Here is a 22,689-nt window from a genome sequence, read left to right as displayed (position 1 = left end):
CTATGCTGATGACACCCAGCTCTATCTGTCCATGAAGCCAGATAACACACACCAATTAGTTAAACTGCAGGAATGTCTTAAAGACATAAAGACCTGGATGGCCGCTAACTTTCTGCTTCTTAATTCAGATAAAACTGAGGTTATTGTACTCGGCCCTGACAAGCTTAGAAATATGGTATCTAACCAGATTCTTACTGTGGATGGCATTACCTTGGCCTCCAGTAACGCTGTGAGGAACCTTGGAGTCATTTTTGACCAGGATATGTCCTTCAACGCACATATTAAACAAATATGTAAGACTGCGTTCTTCCATTTGCGCAACATCTCTAAAATTAGAAATATCCTGTCTCAGAGTGACGCTGAAAAACTAGTTCATGCATTTATTACTTCCAGGCTGGACTACTGTAATTCATTATTATCAGGATGTCCAAAAAACTCACTGAAAAGCCTTCAGCTAATCCAAAATGCTGCAGCAAGAGTCCTGACAGGGACTAGAAAGAGAGAGCATATTTCTCCTGTTTTGGCTTCCCTTCATTGGCTTCCTGTTAAATCCAGAATTGAATTCAAAATCCTGCTCCTCACATACAAGGTCTTAAATAATCAGGCCCCATCTTATCTTAATGACCTTGTAGTACCATATCACCCTATTAGAGCACTTCGCTCTCGCTCTGCAGGCCTACTTGTTGTTCCTACAGTATTTAAAAGTAGAATGGAGGGAGAGCCTTCAGTTTTCAGGCCCCTCTTCTGTGGAACCAGCTTCCAGTTTGGATTCGGGAGACAGACACTATCTCTACTTTTAAGATTAGGCTTAAAACTTTCCTTTTTGCTAAAGCATATAGTTAGGGCTGGACCAGGTGACCCTGATTCCTCCCTTAGTTATGCTGCAATAGACGTAGGCTGCCGGGGGATTCCCATGATGCATTGAGTTTTTCCTTTCCAGTCACCTTTCTCACTCACTATGTGTTAACCCTTTAAGACCTACCATAGAACCAAGTCCGCCAGAGCTTATATTATATTTTTACATGGTGTGGTGCCATTTTTGGGAGCATTTCAAGTTGCTATACATCAATACAACAATTATAGCCCAGATTTTAATAATATGTATTCATTAAGTGCATAGTAATTACATAAATTGCAAAAAAGTGCAATAAACTACAAAAAAAATGAAAATCGTTTTTGCTTTTTTAACATATATTTCTAGTTGGAGAAATTTAAGAGCCTTATCCCTCAAAACTGTAAATACAAAAAAGTTGCACAAAATAGTTTCCTACCACAGGAACTTTATTTTGAGTGTCTTCATAGTTTTATTTTTGAAATACACCAATTTTTATACACTGCAGGAAAAACGAAAATAAATATTATACTGCAAATTTGCAAAAAAGCAGCATATGCATCAAAATAAACTATTTCCAGCAATGCAATATGAGTCCTAAGCATCCCAGAAACGACACAGAAAGTCATAAAGTCAAACATAACTTTTAAAAAGACCAGTATAGGCCCTGAGGCCCTGATGGTAAAAAAGACTACATTTCTGCGAAAATGATGTCACTTCCGGTTTCGGGCAGGTAATGGCGGACATGCAAAAGTTCGCGCTGACGTCTATTCCAACGTAGGAAGTGTTATGAACAGCTGATCGGATCGGCAAAGCGTGTTTCTGGAATATTATGTTTTTGTTGCTGCAAGCGCTTTTTATGCAGTTTTTGCAAAGCTTTATGTGGAAGGAAACCGTGACCTAGGACAAGCTGATGGCATAAGATGTAAGTACAACTCCTCCGGTTTCATATGCAAAAAAAATTATTGCGCTAGCTTATGTGGTTGCAGAGCTACCGGGATTTAAAAATAGTTACGTAAAACAGAGCGTGCCCGCTCTGACCGGCTCTAAAGGGTTAATAGACCTCTCTGCATTGAATCATATCTGTTATTAACCTCTGTCTCTCTTCCACAGCATGTCTTTTATCCTGTCTTCCTTCTCTCACCCCAACCGGTCGCAGCAGATGGCTGCCCCTCCCTGAGCCTGGTTTTGCCGGAGGTTTCTTCCTGTTAAAAGGGAGTTTTTCCTTCCCACTGTCGCCAAAGTGCTTGCTCATAGGGGGTCATATGATTGTTGGGATTTTGTCTGTATCTATGAAGCGCCTTGAGGCGACTTTTGTTGTGATCTGGTGCTATATAAATAAAATTGAATTGAATTGAATTGAATGGATGGCAAAACCCAAGGTTTCCCACATTGCCCAAAAGCATCAAACTGCCACTCAGACTTGCCTTCTTCTCAGTGCACCCACGGTCCATGGTCCACTTCTGATGCTCACATTCCCACTGTTGGTGCTTTTGGGTGTCGACAGGGATCAGCATGGGCGCTCTGACTGGTCTGCAATTATTCAGTCCCATACCTATCAAATTGTGATACACTGTGTATTCTGACACCTTTCAATCCGAACCAGCTTGAACCTTTTGTAGAGTTTGAGTTACAGCAGCTCATCTGTTGGGTCGGACCACGCAGACCAGTCTTCACTCCCCACTTGCATTGAGCCTTGGTTGTCAGTGACCCTGGCTGGTTCACTAATGTTCCTTCCTTGGACCACTTTTGATAGATACTGACCACTGCAGACTGGGAATATCCCACAAGAACTGCAGTATTAGAGATGCTCCAACCGAGTCAACCTTGTCAAATTTTCTGAAATCCTCAGACTTGCACATTTTTCCTGCTAACCCTAACCCTCTAACACATCAGCTCTGATGACTAAATGTTCACTTGCTCTCTGATATATACCACTCACTAACTGATGCTGATGGACATTAATTTCAAAGACTCTAAATAGGTTTGTGATTTGTAAGAACAGAATAATTATGTACTATTCGTTTACATTAGACTTGAATAGTTTGTAAAACCAGACAAGACAAGTTTGTAATGCTGTGCTGTCAGCAGAGATACATCTATGGAACTCCAAAGTGTTCAAAATTAAATAAATAAATAAGTCATGATGAAATAAATTACTAGGTGAATAAATAAGACACAGATATGTAATGTGAGAATGATATTGTGAAATAATTGAACACATTTTGAAAAAAAGCTCATTATTGTGAAATATATTGCATTCTGCTATATAAATTTACTTATTATTGTGAAATATTATTTCATGATCATTATTTTTCACAATAACAGAGATTATTCCTGAGGCATTTTATTTATTCCCAGCCGTTTTTAATCCAAAATGTCCTTTTTTCAAAGTCAGTCTTTATTTCAAAATCCCGTTTTTCCCAATGGCCTATTTATTTCATAATGCGACTTTTCAGCAGAATGACTTTGTCTGTCAATCAAGAAAGACAGGGCGGAGCCAGTTGTGTGATTGGTTGCCCCTTTGCTCAAACATAAGTAATCCGGTTGTTCAGTGATGACGCGACGAATCCAACGTCCTGTCCTAAAGTAGTCTGCGTTTAATATGGCTTTTGTGTTGTTAACATGTTTAATGTTATGTATTTTCTTCTATTTGACCTCAAAAAGCTTCTTCTTTTTTTTTTTTTTGCCTGTCCCATTTGAGAGTTGGGAGTTCGCCTTGTAATCGGAAGGTTGCCGGTTCGAGCCCCGGCTCGGACAGTCTCGGTCGTTGTGTCCTTGGGCAAGACACTTCACCCGTTGCCTACTGGTGGTGGTCAGAGGGCCCGGTGGCGCCAGTGTCCGGCAGCCTCGCCTCTGTCAGTGCGCCCCAGGGTGGCTGTGGCTACAATGTAGCTTGCCATCACCAGTGTGTGAATGTGTGTGTGAATAGGTGGATGACTGGATATGTAAAGCGCTTTGGGGTCCTTAGGGACTAGTAAAGCGCTATATAAATACAGGCCATTTACCATTTGGTTCTTTAGCCATCAGAATTGTTGTCTGAAGACCAACAAGGATACCCAATGGATTTACTTTGCCAAATGGATCATCGTGGCATTGCCGTATTGGTCCATTTGATCGACCTTTGTTTTTATTATTTATTATATTTTATTTTCAGATGTTACAGACGGGACAGACATGAGTGAGGGATAGGAAAGGGAGAGAGAAAGAGGAAGGAAAAGAAAAACAGAAGGGGAGAGGGACAGTGAGAAAGGGGGGGAGAAAAAAAATCTCCTGGATCACCTGTTGAGAGAAGAAGAATAGAAAACAAGCAAAAACAAACCAAAGCAACATACTAAACACAACACCATCGCATTAATCTAGCTAAGTGTAAACAGCAGTAAATACTAAATATTCAATGTTGTTGTGCAGCACGCAGGGCAGATAGCGCACAATGTGCTTTGAAGTAGCAGCCAAGAAAGGTGTAATTTAAGTCTACGAGCAGTGAACATCCGTGTGCATACCTGTGTGGATCAGCGCGCTTGTATTCAAATGGTTTCCACATGTAATGGTCTGCAAGAGGATGTAGCGAGCCATAGCCCCGTCCCGCAGGGCATGAAGCAGGCATGGAGGAGATCCAGGCCCCAGACATCCAGAGGCCTCAGAGTGCGAGAGCCCAAAGAAAACCACCGGAGGGGCATCCGTGCCACCCTCATGGGAAGGGCTGAGGATCCCCAGACGAGGCGTCACCCAGGAGCCACCGAGCAGAAGCTAGAGGTGGCTGCACCGGCGTGCCCGCCGGCTCTGCCGGCAGCCAGCTGTGCCAGAGTGAACCGAGCCGCAGGCCCGGAGGCCCGAGGGCCCCCCGCACCCCGGAGGAGGCCTGACCGAGCAACAGGCGCCAGGCCCCGCCAGGTAGCCACCGGGAGTGAGCCGGTACATACCTGAGTGCCCAGCCCCGGACACCAAGAACCACCAATGCACCGACCCCTGAGGGCATCAGTCACTGGCAGGGAGTGCGGTGAGGGGAGATAGGCCTTGGAGGGCCTGGGAGTTCCCAGAGAGATGGAGTCTAAGACCCGACCTGACATATAGACACAGACAAACAGGCACACACAGACACAAACATACATTCCCACCCTCATGCACACATATACAAACACTCAGCACTCACCCAACGTAAGGATTGACATAAATGGACATGTACACACAATCACACTCCCCAAACATACTCTATACCCCGGGTCCAGGTACCCTCGCCCCCAGAGGGGGAAACAGAACCCAGACCCAAGAGATGTTACCCTTCCCCCCCGGGGTGGAGGCAAGCAGACCGTCCCAGGCTCCACAGCAGCAGGGAGGCCAATCGGACAGCTAACATCTCCTCCCAGCCCCCTTGCCCCAATGGCTAGCAGAGAACGGGGGAGTGTGAAGACCCCATACCTCCCTCCTCCTGCTCATGTGTAGTGTTGCTGCGTGTTGTTCTAAAGTGCATTTAAAACAAGGGAGAGCATGGTGCTGCTGCCAGAGAGCAGCAGGTGTTAGCACGGCCCCTCCCGAGAACCCTCAATGTCTACATGGATTTAAAATTGAGAGCTGGGCACCAGCGCCAGAGGTAGGTTTGAGTACACAGACCGTCCACTGGACGCCGTTAACGTGCCCACCCTCAAGGCCCTATATATATGTGTGTGTTATGAGAGTGTAAGTAATGTGGATGTCTAAGTTGTGAGATAAAATTGAGGCACAGGTGGCCAGAAGGGGACAGGGGGGGGGGGGGGGGGGGGGAATGTCTCCCCTGCACCCTTGTGACACAGGTAGAGACTCCAAGGCCCTACCTGTGTGGGTGAGTGTGGTGGAGCGGGAAGAGGGAGGTAGCCGGGGATGGGGAGGAAAAGGAGGGAGGGGAGGATGCCCCTCCCTAGGGCCAGCTCCCCCGCTGACTCCAGTAGGCACTCCCGTCCTCTGGTACCCACCAAGGCAAGGGAGCCCAGGTCCATCCAGACCGGGGCCTACGGTAGCACTGCCAAGCCCCACAGGACCCGGGGCAGCCCACCCTACCCCACCGCAGAGGAAACTGTACCCACCCCAACATTCAATCGTCTCCCAGACTACACAAGACAACAGACACCCAGGTTAAGTTTATTCTCCACCTCTCCTATGTCTCTCCCCCACCTGCAGAGTGGACTCCTGCAAGGATGGAACAACCTCCCAGCACGGAGGCGAAGCACCCCCGAACCCCAAACTCCCACGCCTGCCCCGGATCCACTCAGGGGCAGCCAGGCCACCAGGCCAGTAACCTACGTCCACCAGTACAGACCATCCTCCAGCCCCCCTGCACGCAGCCACAAGGAGAACAACCTCTAAGAGCGACCAGAGCCACTAACCAGGTTATGAACACAACCCCCAGGTTAAGCCCTCCAGGGATAACGTCTCTAGGGGTCCTCCAGGCGCCCTAAGCCCGTCCCAACTCCATATCAACCACAGTAGCTAAGGCGGGACCAAACCACGACCCCCTACCCCCGCTAGGTGATGGAGCCGATCAAAGGAGCCCAGAGGGATTGATCTAATGTGGTGGCAGAGGCTATATCGAGACTAATGTGATCTATTAGAAGGTTTCTATATTGGCTAGAATTAAGATTATTTTTATTTTTCCAGTTCATGAGGACCGTTTTCTTGGCGATGCATAGGGCAGTAAAAACCATGTGGACTGTATTAGTTTCTGTAGTGACCTCATCCTGTTTCCCCAACAAGCATACTAAAGGGTAGGTTGGAATTTTACATTTCAGACACTTTGATAAGTCTTCACATATCTCGCGCCAAAACTTCTGCACTGGTGGACAGAACCAAAGAGCGTGAATGTAATTGTCTGGTGTATTGCCTTGACAGTGTGAGCAGTTGTTGGAAGATGTAAAGCCCATCTTGAACATCCTATGACCTGTATAGTGCACTCTATGTAGTATTTTGTATTGTATTAATTGCAGACTGGGATTTTTAATCAATTTAAAGGTTTTTAAGCATACCTGAGACCAGAAGTTTTGGTCTAAGCTGACCGATAAATCTGCTTCCCACTTTGCAATAGGAAGGGATATTGATTCATCTGTTTTAGAAAGTGTTCTGTATATTTTAGATAATAATTTGGGGGATTTAAGAGTAAGGAAATGTGCCGCACTTGGTGGTGTTTGTAATTCAACTTGACTGAGGTTAAATTTCTTTTTTACTATGGATTTAATTTGTTGATATTCTAAAAATCTTTTCTTGTTGATCCCATATTGTGCAACTAGTCTGTCAAATGGAATAAATTCTGTTCCCTCTAATATATGTTCTAAGTATTTAATTCCTTTACAACTCCATTTTGGGAAATTAATCATATTATTGTTTTGTAATATGTCAGGGTTATTCCAGATAGGTGTACGTTTGCATGGGATTAATGATGACTCCGTTATTTTTAGAAACTCCCACCATGCTGTCAGAGAAAAGCTGATGTTGATACTTTTAAAGCATTCACGTCTTTTGATGTTTGAGCTAATAAATGGTAGGCCTGAAATCTCTAGATCCTTGCATAGTGCCTGTTCAACATCTAGCCAGGGCTCATCTAAGAAGGTATGTTTTAACCATTCTGAGATGAACTGAAGCCTGTTGGCTAAGAAGTATTGGTGAAAATTAGGCAGATCTAATCCTCCTCTATCCTTGGTTCTTTGTAGCGTTTGTAAGCTGATACGCGGGGGTTTATCTTTCCAAAGGAATTTGGAAATATATGAATCCAGAGATCTGAACCAATCTTGTGATGGTTTGTTAGGGATCATCAAAAATAAGTAATTTATTTTTGGCAAGATCATCATTTTTTATAGTGGCGACCCTTCCCATGAGTGATATGGGTAGAGATTTCCATCTAGTCAGATCGCCTTCTACTTTCTTTAGAAGTGGGATGTGGTTTAATTTAGTTAAGTCTGAAAGCTTAGGAGAAACATTAATACCTAAATATTTAATATTTCCAGACTGTAATGGGGCAGAGGAAGAATTATGGAAGGAGCAGTTGATGGGAAGAACTGTAGATTTTGGCCAGTTAATTGAATAATCTGAAACTCTTGAAAACCAGTTTATTAGAGTAATTACCTCAGAGAGGTTGGTTTGTGTGTTTTGCAGAAAAAGCAACACATCATCCGCATAGAGACTGATTTTATGTTCTATGCTCTTACATTTTACGCCCTTAATTGTTGTAGCCTGTCTAAATGCTGCTGCTAGAGGTTCGATAAAAATTGCAAAAAGTGAAGGGGAGAGTGGGCATCCCTGTCTGGTGCCCCTCAGGAGACAGAAGCTGGAGGATGTCTGGTCATTTGTTCTGATACGAGCTGTTGGGGAATTGTATAATATTCTTATCCAGTTTATGAAAGAGTTTCCAAAACCAAATTTGTGTAAAGTTGCGAATAAAAATTTCCAGTTAACTCTGTCAAATGCTTTTTCTGCATCTAGAGATAATATTATGGTTTCGATGTTTTTATTGTATGAGTAGTCTATTAAATTAAGTAATCTACGAGTGTTTGTTGAGGAGTGCCGACCTTTTATGAAACCAGTTTGGTCAGGATGAATTAAGAGGGGGGTTATTTTCTCTAATCTCTTTGAGAGAGCTTTGCAGATTATTTTAAGGTCTACATTTAAAAGAGAAATTGGACGATAGCTTGAGGGAAATAAAGGGTCTTTGCCTGGTTTTAGCAGGAGACTAATGTTGGCAGAATTCATATTTGGTGGTAGTCTGCCATTTTCCTCGATTTCCTGCAACATTCCGTGGAATACTGGTGCCAAAATTGTCCAGAATTCTTTGTAGAATTCTGCAGGGAAGCCGTCTGGACCTGGAGCCTTATTATTGGGCATACTTATCAGGGCTTCCTGGAGTTCACCTGGCGTCAGTGGCGAATCCAGTGCCATTGCTTGACTGTCTAGTAATTTTGGAAGAGTTACGTTGTCAAGAAACAAATCAATTTCATTTTTAGATGGGTTTATTTGTGGTAAATATAAAGTTTCATAGAAATCCCTAAAAATGTTGTTTATTCTTCCAGGGTCATATATTGTGTTCCCCGATAAATCTTTAGCAGCACATATAGTTGTTTTTTCTTTCTTTATTTTTAACTGATTAGCTAGAAATCGACCTGATTTGTTACTGTGTTCAAAATTCTGCAAGCGAAGTCTTTGTATAAGGAATTGTGTTTTTTTATTAATAATTTCATTTAATTCTAGTTTTGTTTTGCGTATTTTGTTCAATGTTTCCTGATCTTGGTCGCACGCGTAGGCTTCTTCTAGTGATTTGATGGTTTTTTCTAATTCCTGAATATTTTTGTTTTCTTCTTTCTTTTTGTGTGATGAGAAAGAAATTATTTTACCTCTCATCACAGCTTTCCCTCCTTCCCATAGAACAGAAGCAGATATTCCGGGAGTGTCATTAAAGTCTAAATATGAAGTCCATTCCTTTTTAAAATATTTAATAAAGTCTTCGTCTTTAAGCAGTGATGTATTAAATCTCCAGTTTTTACTTGGCGTAGTATTATTCTTGTGCATTAGTGTTAAAGATACAGGAGCATGATCGCTGACAGCTATAGGATGAATCTCAGTGTCTGAAATGTCACTCAGCAGTGAGCTGCTGACCAAAAAATAATCCAGACGAGAGTAGGAGTGATGAACATGTGAGAAAAAAGTATATTCCTTACTGTTGGGGTGAAGGGAGCGCCATGCATCGCGAAGGCCAAAGTCGCTCATATACTGTTTGATTATATTTGTGGATTGCCAATTGCGCTGAGTTCCTGTTGTGTTGAGCCTATCCATTTCTTCATTTAGTCCAAGGTTGAGGTCGCCGCCAAGAATGAGTGTGCAATCAAGGTGTTCAGAGAGTGCACTAAAAAATCCGTGGAAGAATGAGGGTTCATCAACATTTGGACCATATATACTTACAATACATAATTTTTTGTTCAATATTGATAGTTTAATAATTAGAAATCTACCCTCTGGATCTATAACTGTATCGAGTACTGTAAAATTAACATTTTTATGTATTAAAATTGCTACTCTCCTTTGTCTAGAATTATAACAGGCTGCAAACACGTTAGGAAACTCAGGTGTTTTAAGTTCGTTTAAACCTGTGACAGGTCTGTGAGTTTCTTGTAATAAAACAACATCTGCCTGTAGTTTTTTAAGCTGGTTAAATATCTTTAACCTCTTTCCTCTGGAGCCAGCTCCATTTACATTCCATGTGACAAACCTCAGCATGCCCATAATTGTGTGTGTATGTCTAATGATGTATGCTGGGTGTTTCGTTTAGACAGGTGGAGAGAATGTGGAAACATCACTTGTTTGTAAATAGAAAGAGAAAAAAAAGTGTGGTGAGAGGCACCGTAAGTCTGACTATGTGTGTGAATATTCACTAATATGAACATGCGTAGCTTGCTTATGTGTCCTGCAAGTCTGTGCGTGCTGTGAGGCTGTTGTGAATGTGCTGCCGTTGAGCGGATGTGTTTGCGTGATCGTGGTGTGAAAATATGGAGAAATAGAGGGTGTTGTTTGTAGGTGAGTGGGGAAGTAGGTGATCACAGCAGTGAAAGACAAGAGAAAGAAAGAAACCACATGAACTGTGAGCAACAACAAAAAAAAAGAAACGAAACGGAAACATTCCAATTAAAGTAATGACAGAGGGTGACGGTGTTATATCTGCTATGACATCATATTGATATTACTAGGTTAAACCCATGTTAAAGGAGAAAGTGTGAATGAATAAGAAAAGAGTGTAGCGGGTTCTTATCTGGAGTGCAGTCAATATAACCACGGTGTGGTGCCGGGGTCGTGGTAGAGCTGTCCGTCCACGTAGAGCCGGTCCACGGCGATGACAGCATGGGAGCCTTTCTGGATGAAGCTACGTCGAACTGGGAACAGGACCTTGCGTCGTTCCAGGATCTCTTTGGGGAACTGGTCGTTCACGCTGAAGTCCGTTCCTTTCAGCTCTCTGCCGCGACTCTTCACCTGTTCCTTCTGTTTGAATTGACCGAATTTGGCCACAATAGGTCGTGGTCTCCCGGTCCGCGACCTCAGGCCCCCCAAGCAATGCACTCTATCGAAGTCGATGTTCTTTACGGTGTCCTCCGGCAGCTTCAGGTGGATTTTAATGAAGCTTTTCACCGTTGCCTCCGCGTCCTCTCCGGCAGATTCTGGAATACCAGAAAACACAAGATTATCTCTCATGCTACAGGCTTGTAGATCGATAACGGACTCTTTTATTTTTTTATTTTCAATGTTTAGCTGGGTCACGTTATCAGTGAGAGATTTGACCGACTCCCGTAGCGTGGCATTTTCAGCGGCAAGCGTTTCCACCTGCTGCTGGCTGAATTCCAGGGATTCTCTCAGAGATTTAAATTCCCAGTGTAAAATCTCCACCAGGGACAGCCTCGCATCGAAACTGGACAATCGCTTGTCGATTGACTCCAGGATGTCTGCGATGTCTTTGCCGGCAGGCGATGTTGTACCGGGAGAGTCTGATGGGCGACATCTCTTCGATGACGGTGTCTCAATTTTGGCCGGGGAAGATGCACTCTGGGCCTTCTTCATTACTAAATCTTGAAAACAGCGGTCGATGTAACCTTGGAGAGCGTCTAAACTCTCCCCGTTGTCCTCCAGGGTGTTAGAGATGATAGGACAGATGTTGTTAGTTATATGACAGTTGATTAGTATATTTGGTAATACTGAAGCTTGAAAAAAACTTTATTAAACTCTATGCTACCATTCGCTTTTTTTCCGCCAAATCTCCAGCGTCTGACGTCACCTACAACATGGGTCGCTTACCTTACCCGTCACTTACCCTATCTCAAAAAGCTTCTAAAACAGTCAGTGATCACTGTTGACCTCCCTTGGCTTTTATTACCGCTAATCATTTATTTAAGCCAGTGTTGCCAACTTAGCGACTTTGTCGCTATATTTAGCGAGTTTTCAGACCCCTTAGCGACTTTTTTTCTAAAATAAGTCGCTAAAAAAAGACATGAAAGCGCATATCGCTTTTACTCTCAACAAGCAGCGGGTGCTGTAATGCAGTCAGTTCTTCTTTTACTCTTATGCTGTTTTGTCCATCACAAGGTTTAAAACTACTTATAAACACACACACAAAGTAACTCCACCAGAGTGCCAATTTTGGGTCACTTTTACTGGTCCAAGCCCGGGTAAAGGAGCAGGGTTGGAATTGTGACATTAAAAAAACCAATAATTGCTAAAAGAAATTTAATTTGTAGTTCTAAATAAACTCTAAATGCATTTAGGACGTTTTTACTCACTTTATGTCTCTTCCACGATGTTATTTCTCTCTCCAACAACATAGGTTACAATTGGATTAGCATGACCAATTATGCAAATTAGGCGATGACGTCATTTAGCGACTTCTAGCGACTTTTAGGACAACCAATAGCGATTTTCCTTACTGAGGAGTTGGCAACACTGATTTAAGCTCAGTTTTTAAAACCTTAGGATGTAGCTACAGCCCATCCCATGCAGCAGTATATGAATGACTAACCTCGTATTGTGGATGGATTATCGCAGTTGTTCTCCTGGCTGAAGTTTGGTCCTTTTACAGCATCCTGCCATGCGATTACATTTGTTCCTGACCACCGAGAACACTCACGTTAACTTTTATCGAGTGGAAAAAAAAGTTAGCTTGTTTATATTATGCAGCTATGTACAACTACATAGCTGTGTCGTAGCGGTCACGTAGCACATCATTATATCCCACAAGAGCAGTGGCTGCAGCCAGACCCTTCTCCATTATATACCAGCTAGCCAAACTTCAGTAACCCTACAAACGTCACTGCTGTTTAGTTTTCTGTCTTCATTTATGTTGGAAGTGATAACAGAGCTGTACGTTTTAATTTGTTTCCAAAACCCCGCAGTCAGGACATGCTATATTGTATTTAGATAGAAGCTAGCGAGCTAACTCCCTGCTAACTTCTAACTCCGTTAAATGTCATAAATTCCGTTTTCATGGATGCCTGTTAGTTAAACTCAATTGTTACACCTGGTAGAACAGAACGCTGATCATTTTATTAAAGATGAAAGACTTTAGACAGTTTTTCAACTCTCAGTAATGCCATAGTGATCATTTGATATATGGACCTGCAGCGGAGTTTAGGTCGTAAGTGTGTTTTTTTGGCGAAGTGGGGCTGTTAAAGGCGTCTGCTGGGAGGCTTAGCATGCTGTGCTGGGTTTTTCGGACACGGCTAGTGACGTCAGATTGAACAATTGGATAGTACATGAAGTGTCGATTTAAGCCTAATGCTGCAGTGCGTCTCCTACGCAGACGGCGGCAGTGGCTCGAAATAAAGTAAAGGCACCAACAAGTGTAAAACACTGGGCGCGAATAACGTTTAGGTGCTTGTGAAGGGCATGGCTGCAGGAGACAAGTCCGTTTCTGAGTTACTCAGAGAAGTTACTAACCGCTTAGATTGTACGACTTCACCTCAGTCTGAGAGAGTGTTGCAGCAGCGTACTGGAGATGAAGCGGTCCCTGGTCCAAGTTCTCATCAAAACAGCACAATGTTAACGTTAGCAAACGCTAACGCTATCACAGCTAGCTCCACTCCACGAAACACTGTTCAGGGTAAGTAACGATGTTACTGCTTGGTTAGTCTGTCTGCCAAAAATGAGCTTTTTAATCAGTTCAGTCACAAATTTTTTTATACTGTTTTTATCATAGCAAAGAACTTAATAAATTAGGTAAGAGAAGATAATCGTCTTCTGGGTTAATGTCTGTATCACTGTTTACATTGTTGCGGGTAATAGTTAAATCATGACGTTTTAAAGTGTCTTATTTTCTCTGCTAATATGGAAGTCAAGTAATCTATGTGAATGAAAATAAAGCAATTCTAGTTCAATGTAGTGATTTTGTAAGCGGGTATAATACTTGCAAATTAAGTAGCAATTAATCTAAGCTTTTAGAATGTTTTCTATAATATTGTTTTTCCCTTTTTAAAGCTGAAGTCGCAAGACTGTTTGCCCCTTACAGAGTGAGGCCTTCCTCAGCGCCACTTTCATCTCTGACCTCGCATTCTTCCAAGAAAGCATGCCGCTCCATTTACACACACCTTCTTCTGTTTACATGATCATATTGCAGACACAGTGCCAGCTAAAGCAGTCAAATTTGACCTAGCAGCAGCTGGACTTGGAGAGAAACGGATTTCATTCCAAGGTGATGCTACATGTCATTTGTTAATATTTCAAGATTCAGTTTAACTACTTTTTTACTCTTATATGTACCATTTTTGTAGTAATGTACAGCAAGTAATGTGTTTTACAGGAAGGGATGGAATCTGTCCTGCGGGGTAGAGGAACCAGATAGTATCATCTTGGAATCCACCATAACCTCAGCAAGAGCAGAGCAATCGTCAGGTGATATGGTGGTAGTGCAGGAAGATGCATCTCATCAAGATGAAGAAAAGTCACTTCTAGGGGAAAAACCAGGTAGTCACAGGAATTAAGTTAGGAAGATACCAGATAAATGGCAAAAAATACATATATTTTATTTCCTTTGATTCATGTGATCCATGCAAATGTGTACCTTTCAGAGTGGAAATGTGAACAAGATGCAACCAGAGCAGCCTGGCTCTATAAGTCCGAGTTACTTTCAAAGTATGAGACCAGAAAGGCAGTAGTCCTGCAAATGGACTTGCGGGAAAGTATTGTGGATCAACAGAGATCACTTATCTCCCTCTACAAAGCTCCAAAGGTAGAGTGGGCGGGCCCTGTCAGCTGCAAACTGGAAGGTATTTTTTCTGTATTGTGAAAACATTAGAAATCCAGTGACTGACTAATCCGAAACTTCACAAGTTTTTTTCTTCTTCTTCCTTTTAGGGGATGTTGCTGTTGGAGAAGGGGTGAAGAGATTCTTCTTCTCAAAGGCAGTTTCTCTAGTACAGTCTGGTTTGCATTTGAATTTTGGTATGTATGAAACTAGACTGGGCACATGTATAGTGGATTAAATAAGAGAATATTTCATCATGTAAAGAAAATGTATTTGTTATGTAAATGAGTTAATTGTGTTAAAATTACTGCCTGGATTTCTCATACTCACCATAACCTAGATGTACTCTTTTCAAGGAACACAGATCTTACAAGACTGTTTGACGGTGAGCCAGAACACTTGACTCCATCCACTTCTCAGACCTTGCTTGAGAGTGACATGTTTTTGGTGGCAGGTAAGAAAGTTATGTACAGAAATAAGAGGAATAGTAATTTAAAATAATACATGTGCAGCACTAAAGGAAAAATTATTACTTGTGTTACATTATCCTAACTGTAACCATAAAGATGAAAAATAGATTGAATACAGTTACAAAACTGTTTGTCTTTACCCCCATGCAATGTTAGGCTTAGTGAATTTATTATGTTTGATCTTAGGAAGAATAATGGGACATTCATTCATTCATGGTGGACCGTGTGTGTCTGGTATAAGTCCTGCAATTTGAAATGCTTTATCAGTACAGTGGATGTTCTTTAAGTATTTAACATTTAAAGTGTTTTTTACTTTACGGACTCACACTTCAGTTTTGGTTTGGTCTCACTGTTGTAGGTCATAACACGAACAAGCCGTCAAGTCAAGCAGCTGAGGAAAGGGCTTCAGGAGACCATGGTATGGCCGCTTCTGACAGAAAGATCAGACATCATTCCTCTTTTCTTACCAAGGGACTCAGAGACTGCTCCCTGTTGTGAGGTAAAGTCAGGTCACATCTTTTAACATCTGAACAGTAAAGGTATTTGGTTAATTTATGAAGGATGAACATTAATTGTTGACACAAAACATCAATATACTATTTTGTATGCTTGGGCTAGTCGAACAGCTGGGTTACATTTAATAAAAATACACCTAATGTTGCTGACGCTCTTAAGACTACAAGATAAGTAAAGATATAAAATGACAAATTAAGCTTATTTTATCTTGTTGCATTTCAGAGAAAAAATTAACCAAGGTGAACTATTTTATGCAGTCTATTCTAGAAAGGATAGTGTGGCCTGCCACAGAAGATGAAGATGAGGAGGAAGAGGAATGCTCTCTTGAGGATAAATGCAGAGTGGCAGGCTACCTTTGGTCCTTCATTGAAAATGGTAAGTCTGCTGCGATAGGTATTTTGCTATTGGTTTTCTCTGATTATACTTTGGTAAATTACATACAGTCCAGTGATCTCGGGTCATTAACAAAGTACACTATAGTATAATTTAGTTTTCTTATTTGCTCCATACTGCCTCCATGCAATACATAAAAAACAGAGTGGTGGCATTATCAGTTGCATTATAATTGTATATAACTACTTTTCGCTTTGTTACCAAAAAAATTATCTATGACAGCTACAACAGCAATTTGAGTGGGGCAAAAATGTCTTGTGCTCTTTATGTAATTGTTCATCTTTTATGGTATTTCTCCATAAAAGACTCAAAATAATGAATATAGGATGTCATTATAGTTTAAAACAATCTTCTGTTGCAGCGTCTTGTGCACAACGAAAAGCCCTCATCAAGTTTTGGACAGGATGGGAAGTCTTGCCGAGAGAAATGACTGTGGAAGTGGTCAACAGTAGTCTTCCACCTGTTTTGAAGTACTACGTCTTCCTGCACACTACTGTACCTATGAGTCATTTCTTTCTGTTTTATAGCCACTCACTGTTTTGTTGAAAATGAAATCGGTTATGCTGTTTTGAGTCAGTATTAGCTACAAAGCCATAGATGTAGAAACTTAAAAAAGGGGTGTGAACATATTGCACCTGCTTACTTTGAAGAGTTAAGGTGTGGTATCAAACATAAGTTTGAGTGACTGAACAGTTTCACAGTAGGTATCCAAAGCTTGACTGAGTGAAACCCTGTTGTTTGGTAGCACAGCAAGCTCTCGTTCACTCAGTGCACGTGGGAGCTGAATCTCAGGAATGGTGATCTCATTTGATGGGCGGTGATTATGTGGTCCTGTCCAGTCCACACCATAATCCTCATCAACCTGAAAGACCATGCACATGTTTTAAATCTAAACTGAAGAGGTGATTCCTGCAGCTGTTCCTAGATGGACTTATTGAGTCTGTCAGGGCCTATGTGAGTTTCTTAGGCATAATTATTCATTCACCCATTCTAGGTCAGGATTGGTTCTCTTCAGGTATAACAAATTTAACTTTGTTTAAAGTATTGCCATCTATACCTGACAGATTGAATAAAAGGAGAGAATGGCTTGAAAGACATTTTCACTTACAGGAGAAATATTTGGTACACCAACTCGAACAGTAGAAATAAACTCATCTCAACTACAGATAGTAGAGTTTTACATAGAAGAACAAATACGGATCAAATAGTCATGTACCTGTGACAAATCTTGTCCCTCCTTTCTGTGCAGCAACCAGAGTTGCAGAGGTGAATGGTTGTTTGCTGTTCTGAGTCCGTGCTGATTCCATGCTTCCTGGAATGACTGAAGATGATGTTGAATGTGATGCAAAAAGCATCTGTGCAGTGCAAACAAGTCAATTTCTTCACCAGGGTTGAGCAGTCCTTGAATCTCCAGCTGGGTGAAGATTGTGTAGAAAAGGTCAAGGACGTTTTCATATACATCCCTCCACAGGCGCTCAATGCTATAAGACACAGTGAGGGAAATTGTTCATTTATGGTTTTTCAGGCATTCCTACGTCAACAGCCTTCCAAGTCAATTATTAGTGTAGTGTTAATGTGCTGTGAAACCAGTCAATTATGCTCAGAAACCATTTGTTTTATTACAATTGCATGTGTGAAAACAATGTAAGACAGGCCATCAATTTACTTGTCCTTACCGCTGGTGTGAGAGTTCCTGTTCTCCCCCATTGTCTGCACCATGAAATGTGCAACCTTCACATTTTCCCCTCCTTTGTCTGACCTGGAAAAAAAGTAGAGAAGTTTTGATCCGAGTCAGTGAGAGTAACAATCTGAATATAACTACTGTCCAATACAGAGTTTTTTGGCATACTGTATTTGTTAAACACCTCTTACCGGACGGTATGCCATATTGTCTGATTGCTGACAAGAAACCATCAAAAACTGTTGTAACTTTGTTGTTGGTGGCAGCTTTAAGGTAGACAATTAACCTCGAAAAACCATCTATCCCACCATGGACAACAAATCTCCATCTGACAAGGCAGAATTAAAAAAAACAAAACAAGAAAAAACATTGTCATGTCCCCAGTTACATACAAGCAAGACCAATATTTCAGTTCCATATAAAGTGACAACATGTTATAACAGGAATGTAAAAGAAATAATAGAAGGGAAACTTAAACACTTTACAGAAAGATCTGTAGTGCAAGGAATCACATGCATAATGTAAAGCCTCAGACATGACTATAGCAAATCCTGTAAATGGCCTTATATGACAGCATTTAAGATGACATTTACAAATTCAAGGCTTCATTTTACAATTTTATACATGCATCCTGTTACTTCAATGGAATTGGGAAAAGGTGATGCAAGCACTGACCAAATTAGTTTATGATTTCCATCGATATGCCAAAGGTGATTTAGTGCTGGTACACTGTACTGACGACGCCTTGCAGTCTAAATAGATAACCGTGGCATCATGACCCCTTCTGGATTGACTCGTCTCATTGAATCCATCAGTCGAAATCCTGATTAACAAACAGATCATGTCTTAGTACTACCAACTACAAAAAGACTGTATTGTAAACACTGTAATGCTTATGAGACAGATCTTCATTGCTTCAGGTAAGTATCCAGGTGCTGTACAGATTTACTGAGGAGAGAGAATCGTGTACAAACTGGTTCAAACAAGAACATAACTGCATAACAGTGATACGAACATGCCTAGTCATTTTTGATGCCTACATTATAATATCACATCATGGCTACACTGACACATGCTTTCTGGGTGTTTGGATATTCAAACAATATCAGCTTACTTTGAATGTGTATGCCTCTGGATCGTAGATGTCCCATCATCATTCTGCAGCCGGCATTTGGGTAATGACGCTGAATGTCCAGCACTTTTGCATCCAAGTCCTCATTCCCAATAGAAGAATACCTATCAGATTTTCTGCACATAATTTTTTTTTTTTTAGTATAACAGCAAGTCTCAACAAAACAATGTATTCTTGTTTTAGCTTTACTGAAGACACCAGAGAAAGTATGATATTTAAAACGCTGCTGTAATAGACAAAACCATTTCAATAAACTTGCTATTTAACATCAACTTTGTTATGTGTTATCAGAGAACAATTAGCTGCAAACAGCAATGAAACATTCAACTATGTACTATTTAAAGCACTAATGACCCTGCTGTCTACCAAGATGTGATAAGTAAGTAGACTGTGGAAAGCTGGTGGGTCTACTCTGTGTAAAAGGTTCCTACAGGTTCCAGTGCCCCCAGTCTCCGAGTTAACACACTCTAACAGCTAACACTGCGCCGGCTAAACGTGTCTCAACAACGAGATGGCGCCGATAGCTTTAGCCGTAGCTGCCCCACTTATTTTAGACATTCACAATAAAAAAGTAAGCGATAATATTTCAATATCAAACGTCATAATTAAGGTCAATATCTAAATAATGCTGTGTACAGACTCACACAGGTGTTAAATTACAGCATAAACTTACTTCAGACATTCCTTTCGACAATGCTGTCATCGATGCTAACATCTTGAAGAGCAATTATAATCCCAAGCATTTCAGAAACATCATCTAAACGACTCAAAACAGTATCTACAGGTAAATGATCCCGCTCTATCTGATCTCCTAAAATGAGCAGAATTGACTGAAGTTCACACCAGACCGCCATCTATGGGCTCAAAATGTGGTCATAAATATTTTGTACTTGTTAAAAAGATTTGTATGTGTAAAAAAGATTTGAATGTTTTAATAGAATTTGTGTGTGCGTAAAAAAGATTTGTATGTGTAAAAAAGATTTGTGTGTGGACTTAGCCCAAAAAAACCCTGCAAGTTACAAGTACGAATTTTGACCCTATTTTCCTTCCTTTCATCTGATTGGTCAATGTCATGTCAATCACAAATGTAACAATCCAATCAGAGAACAGATGGGTTTGGCTGTCGGAGGGGCGCTTTTTTGAACTGCAGGTCCTTGAAGGGTGATACAGTTTGAAGCTGGAGGATCTCTATATAAATATCCGATAGCAGTTAGGTCCCCTAACTTTCAGCAGCTGTTGAAAGGATAAAGTTGTGCTATATCAGTGGTTAGAAATACCATTATTACTTTAGGATTAGTTTAACATCTGCCTCTGCACCTCACTGTACAATACCTTGTGCAATACTTTTTGTAAATAGTCAACAGTGCAATAGACTCAATACTTGAAATGTGCAATTCACTTGTATTTTTATTTTTTTTATTCCTATTTATTCTATTTATCCCCTTTGTATATTTTATTTATATTTGTCTCTGTATTTATATATGTGTGTGTGTGTGTGTGTGTGTGTGTGTGTGTGTGTATATATATATATATATAACAGTTCTGTAACTGTAACTTTGGTCGTTGCTGTGCTTTTTTTGGAAGTCGAATTTCCCAGAGGAACCCACCCGAGGGATTAATAAAGTTCTATCTTATCTTATCTTATCTTATCTTATCTTATCTTAACACAAAGTCAGGGCTGACCCAGGACCATTGCTGTGAGTCACAGTGCGCAGCATAAAAGTCCATTCACATGGGACGCAGGATGTGCTGCTAATGCTAACTGCTAACTAAAAGCAAAGGATCCAGAATTTGTTTCGCTGGCTGCTGGGCTCTGTGGGTTTTTGCAGCAGCTCTACCTGTACTAGATGCACCTGCTCCTTGTCTTTTCTATCTCTGACTTTATGTCCTCTACAAGAGTTTCTGTTTTTTTTTTGCTGGTTCTTCAAATGTTCAATAAAAACATGTATGCTAATTCATAACGAAGAAAGCTTTGTAATGAAGACTGTCATTTCCAAAACACTGCCCGCCCCCACCCCGTGGTCCGCAGCGCTGTTGAAAAGGCTGGGGAAGTCCCTATATTAAACACGTAGACCGGTGACACAAAAATCACCAAACTCGGACGACCACAGACTGTTTTCCTTCGTGGTGATGAAGGAAAACGCTGGGTTGGCATGAAAACGGGCATTTATTCCCTTCAAAGACCTGCAGTTCAAAAAAGCGCCCCTCCGACAGCCAAACCCATCTGTTCTCTGATTGGATTGTTACATTTGTGATTGACATGACATTGACCAATCAGATGAAAGGAAGAAAAATAGGGTCAAAATTCGTACTTGTAACTTGCAGGGTTTTTTTGGGCTAAGTCCACACACAAATCTTTTTTACGCGCACACAAATCTTTTTTACGCGCACACAAATCTTTTTTACACATGCAAATCTTTTTTACGCACACACAAATATTTTTTACACATACAAATCTTTTTTACAAGTACAAAATATTTATGACCACATTTGGAGCCCATAGCCATCCTCCCCGACTTTTGACCTAGCACGTTTTTGCTACCTGTAGCAGCCGTCCGCGGAGCAGGTATCCAGGAAAACTAGTCGATAGTAAACGATCAGCCAATAGGTGCAAAGGCCACTCACACTGATTGACAGACAAAGTCATTCTGCTGAAAAGTCGCATTATGAAATAAATAGGCCATTGGGAAAAACGGGATTTTGAAATAAAGACTGACTTTGAAAAAAGGACATTTTGGAATAAAAATGGTTGGGAATAAATAAAATGCCTCAGGAATAATCTCTGTTATTGTGAAAAATAATGACCATGAAATAATATTTCACAATAATAAGTAAATTTATATAGCAGAATGCAATATATTTCACAATAATGAGCTTTTTTTTCAAAATGTGTTCCATTTAGAGATGACACGATACCACTTTTTTATGTCCGATACCGATTCCGATATCATAAATTTGGATATCTGCCGATACCGATATGAATCCGATATAGTGTTTTTTAATCAACAAAAATATCTTGCTGCATTTTGTATAAGTTCATAGTCAAGTTTAAAACAACAACTACACTAAAGCTATTCTGTTATACCTGTATGCAAAAAAAAATATTTCATAGTTCAGCAATACTGATCAATCTAATAAACTTCAACCTACACCATCCTCCTATTCTGGTATTTTAAAGAGTACTTAGCGTAAATATTAAGCAACCTAACTAATAGGGTTCCAACTCCCAGCAACAACAAAAATAAATAAATAAAAAATGGGGAACCACCCCTCACGCTCCACCTCATGATGCTTAATCGACGTAATCAACCTTAATTTGATGCAGTGTGAAAAAAAATGCACAGAAATCAATTATTTTTCAAGAAATATTAAATAGATTCAACATCTTTCTTCAACAAAATTGCAGACTGCACAGATGGTACCTTCCCAAAGGAAAAAGTACTATAGCTTACTAGGGTATATATATTAGACTTAATAGTCACTATATACAGTAATTGACTTCTATTCATTTTACATCAAATTAAAACTTTGGGTGTCAGATAATTATTTATTAAAAGCTAGACATTTTAAATGAGAATAAGAAAGAAAAGTATGTCTTTGTGCCCCCTTTCCCTGTTAATGCCCTATCGGCCCCCCTGGCTAAACTTTGCTAGATCCGCCCCTGCACAGTTACCAGCCGTCAGCTACGAAGAAAAAGATCTTTGAGTAGAAAGTAATATTAAATAAATTCTAACAACAGCTTATCAAGCTTAAACTTGCTGCTGTTGTTCAGCCACTGGTTTCCTCTTTCTGGTGCAAAGTGGGCCAAAAACAAACCAGAGAGACGGACTCGCGACAGAAAAGCCGATCAGCTGATCATTAAGCAGTTTCATGATTGAAGTAGCAGCAAGAAGAGGCAGTTGTTTGTTAAGCTTAACGCAGGAATGCTTTACA

The 22,689-nt window shown here is 40.9% G+C and overlaps 2 protein-coding genes across 5 annotated transcripts in view; both read left to right on the top strand.

Annotated features, from left to right (window-relative positions):
- Window positions 1-22,689, top strand: part of esr2b (estrogen receptor 2b) — a 73,903-nt gene that overhangs the window by 44,669 nt on the left and 6,545 nt on the right. The window lies entirely within an intron of this gene.
- LOC146646098 (uncharacterized) lies at window positions 1,220-21,733 on the top strand. The gene is made up of 9 exons (XM_085392175.1): window positions 1,220-14,012; window positions 14,121-14,284; window positions 14,389-14,586; window positions 14,675-14,761; window positions 14,929-15,018; window positions 15,221-15,279; window positions 15,393-15,533; window positions 15,808-15,925; window positions 16,305-21,733. The coding sequence occupies exons 2-9, from the start codon at window positions 14,218-14,220 to the stop codon at window positions 16,487-16,489; spliced, it is 945 nt and encodes a 314-aa protein (XP_085248301.1). The 5' UTR covers window positions 1,220-14,012; window positions 14,121-14,217; the 3' UTR covers window positions 16,490-21,733.

Source organism: Rhamphochromis longiceps, linkage group LG19, assembly GCF_057381845.1.
Source record: "Rhamphochromis longiceps isolate RC_006_pf linkage group LG19, R_longiceps_female_GT1.1, whole genome shotgun sequence".
NCBI classification, from domain to species: domain Eukaryota; kingdom Metazoa; phylum Chordata; class Actinopteri; order Cichliformes; family Cichlidae; genus Rhamphochromis; species Rhamphochromis longiceps.
This window is presented reverse-complemented; position numbering and strand designations above follow the sequence as displayed.

Excerpts from the sequence above, each read along its gene's own strand:
- LOC146646098 (XM_085392175.1), top strand. The coding sequence starts at position 14,218 with ATGGTGGTAGTGCAGGAAGATGCATCTCATCAAGATGAAGAAAAGTCA. Across the intron at positions 15,019-15,220 it reads TGACATGTTTTTGGTGGCAG|GAAGAATAATGGGACATTCA; the intron begins GTAAGAAAGTTA and ends GTTTGATCTTAG. Across the intron at positions 15,534-15,807 it reads AGACTGCTCCCTGTTGTGAG|TCTATTCTAGAAAGGATAGT; the intron begins GTAAAGTCAGGT and ends TATTTTATGCAG.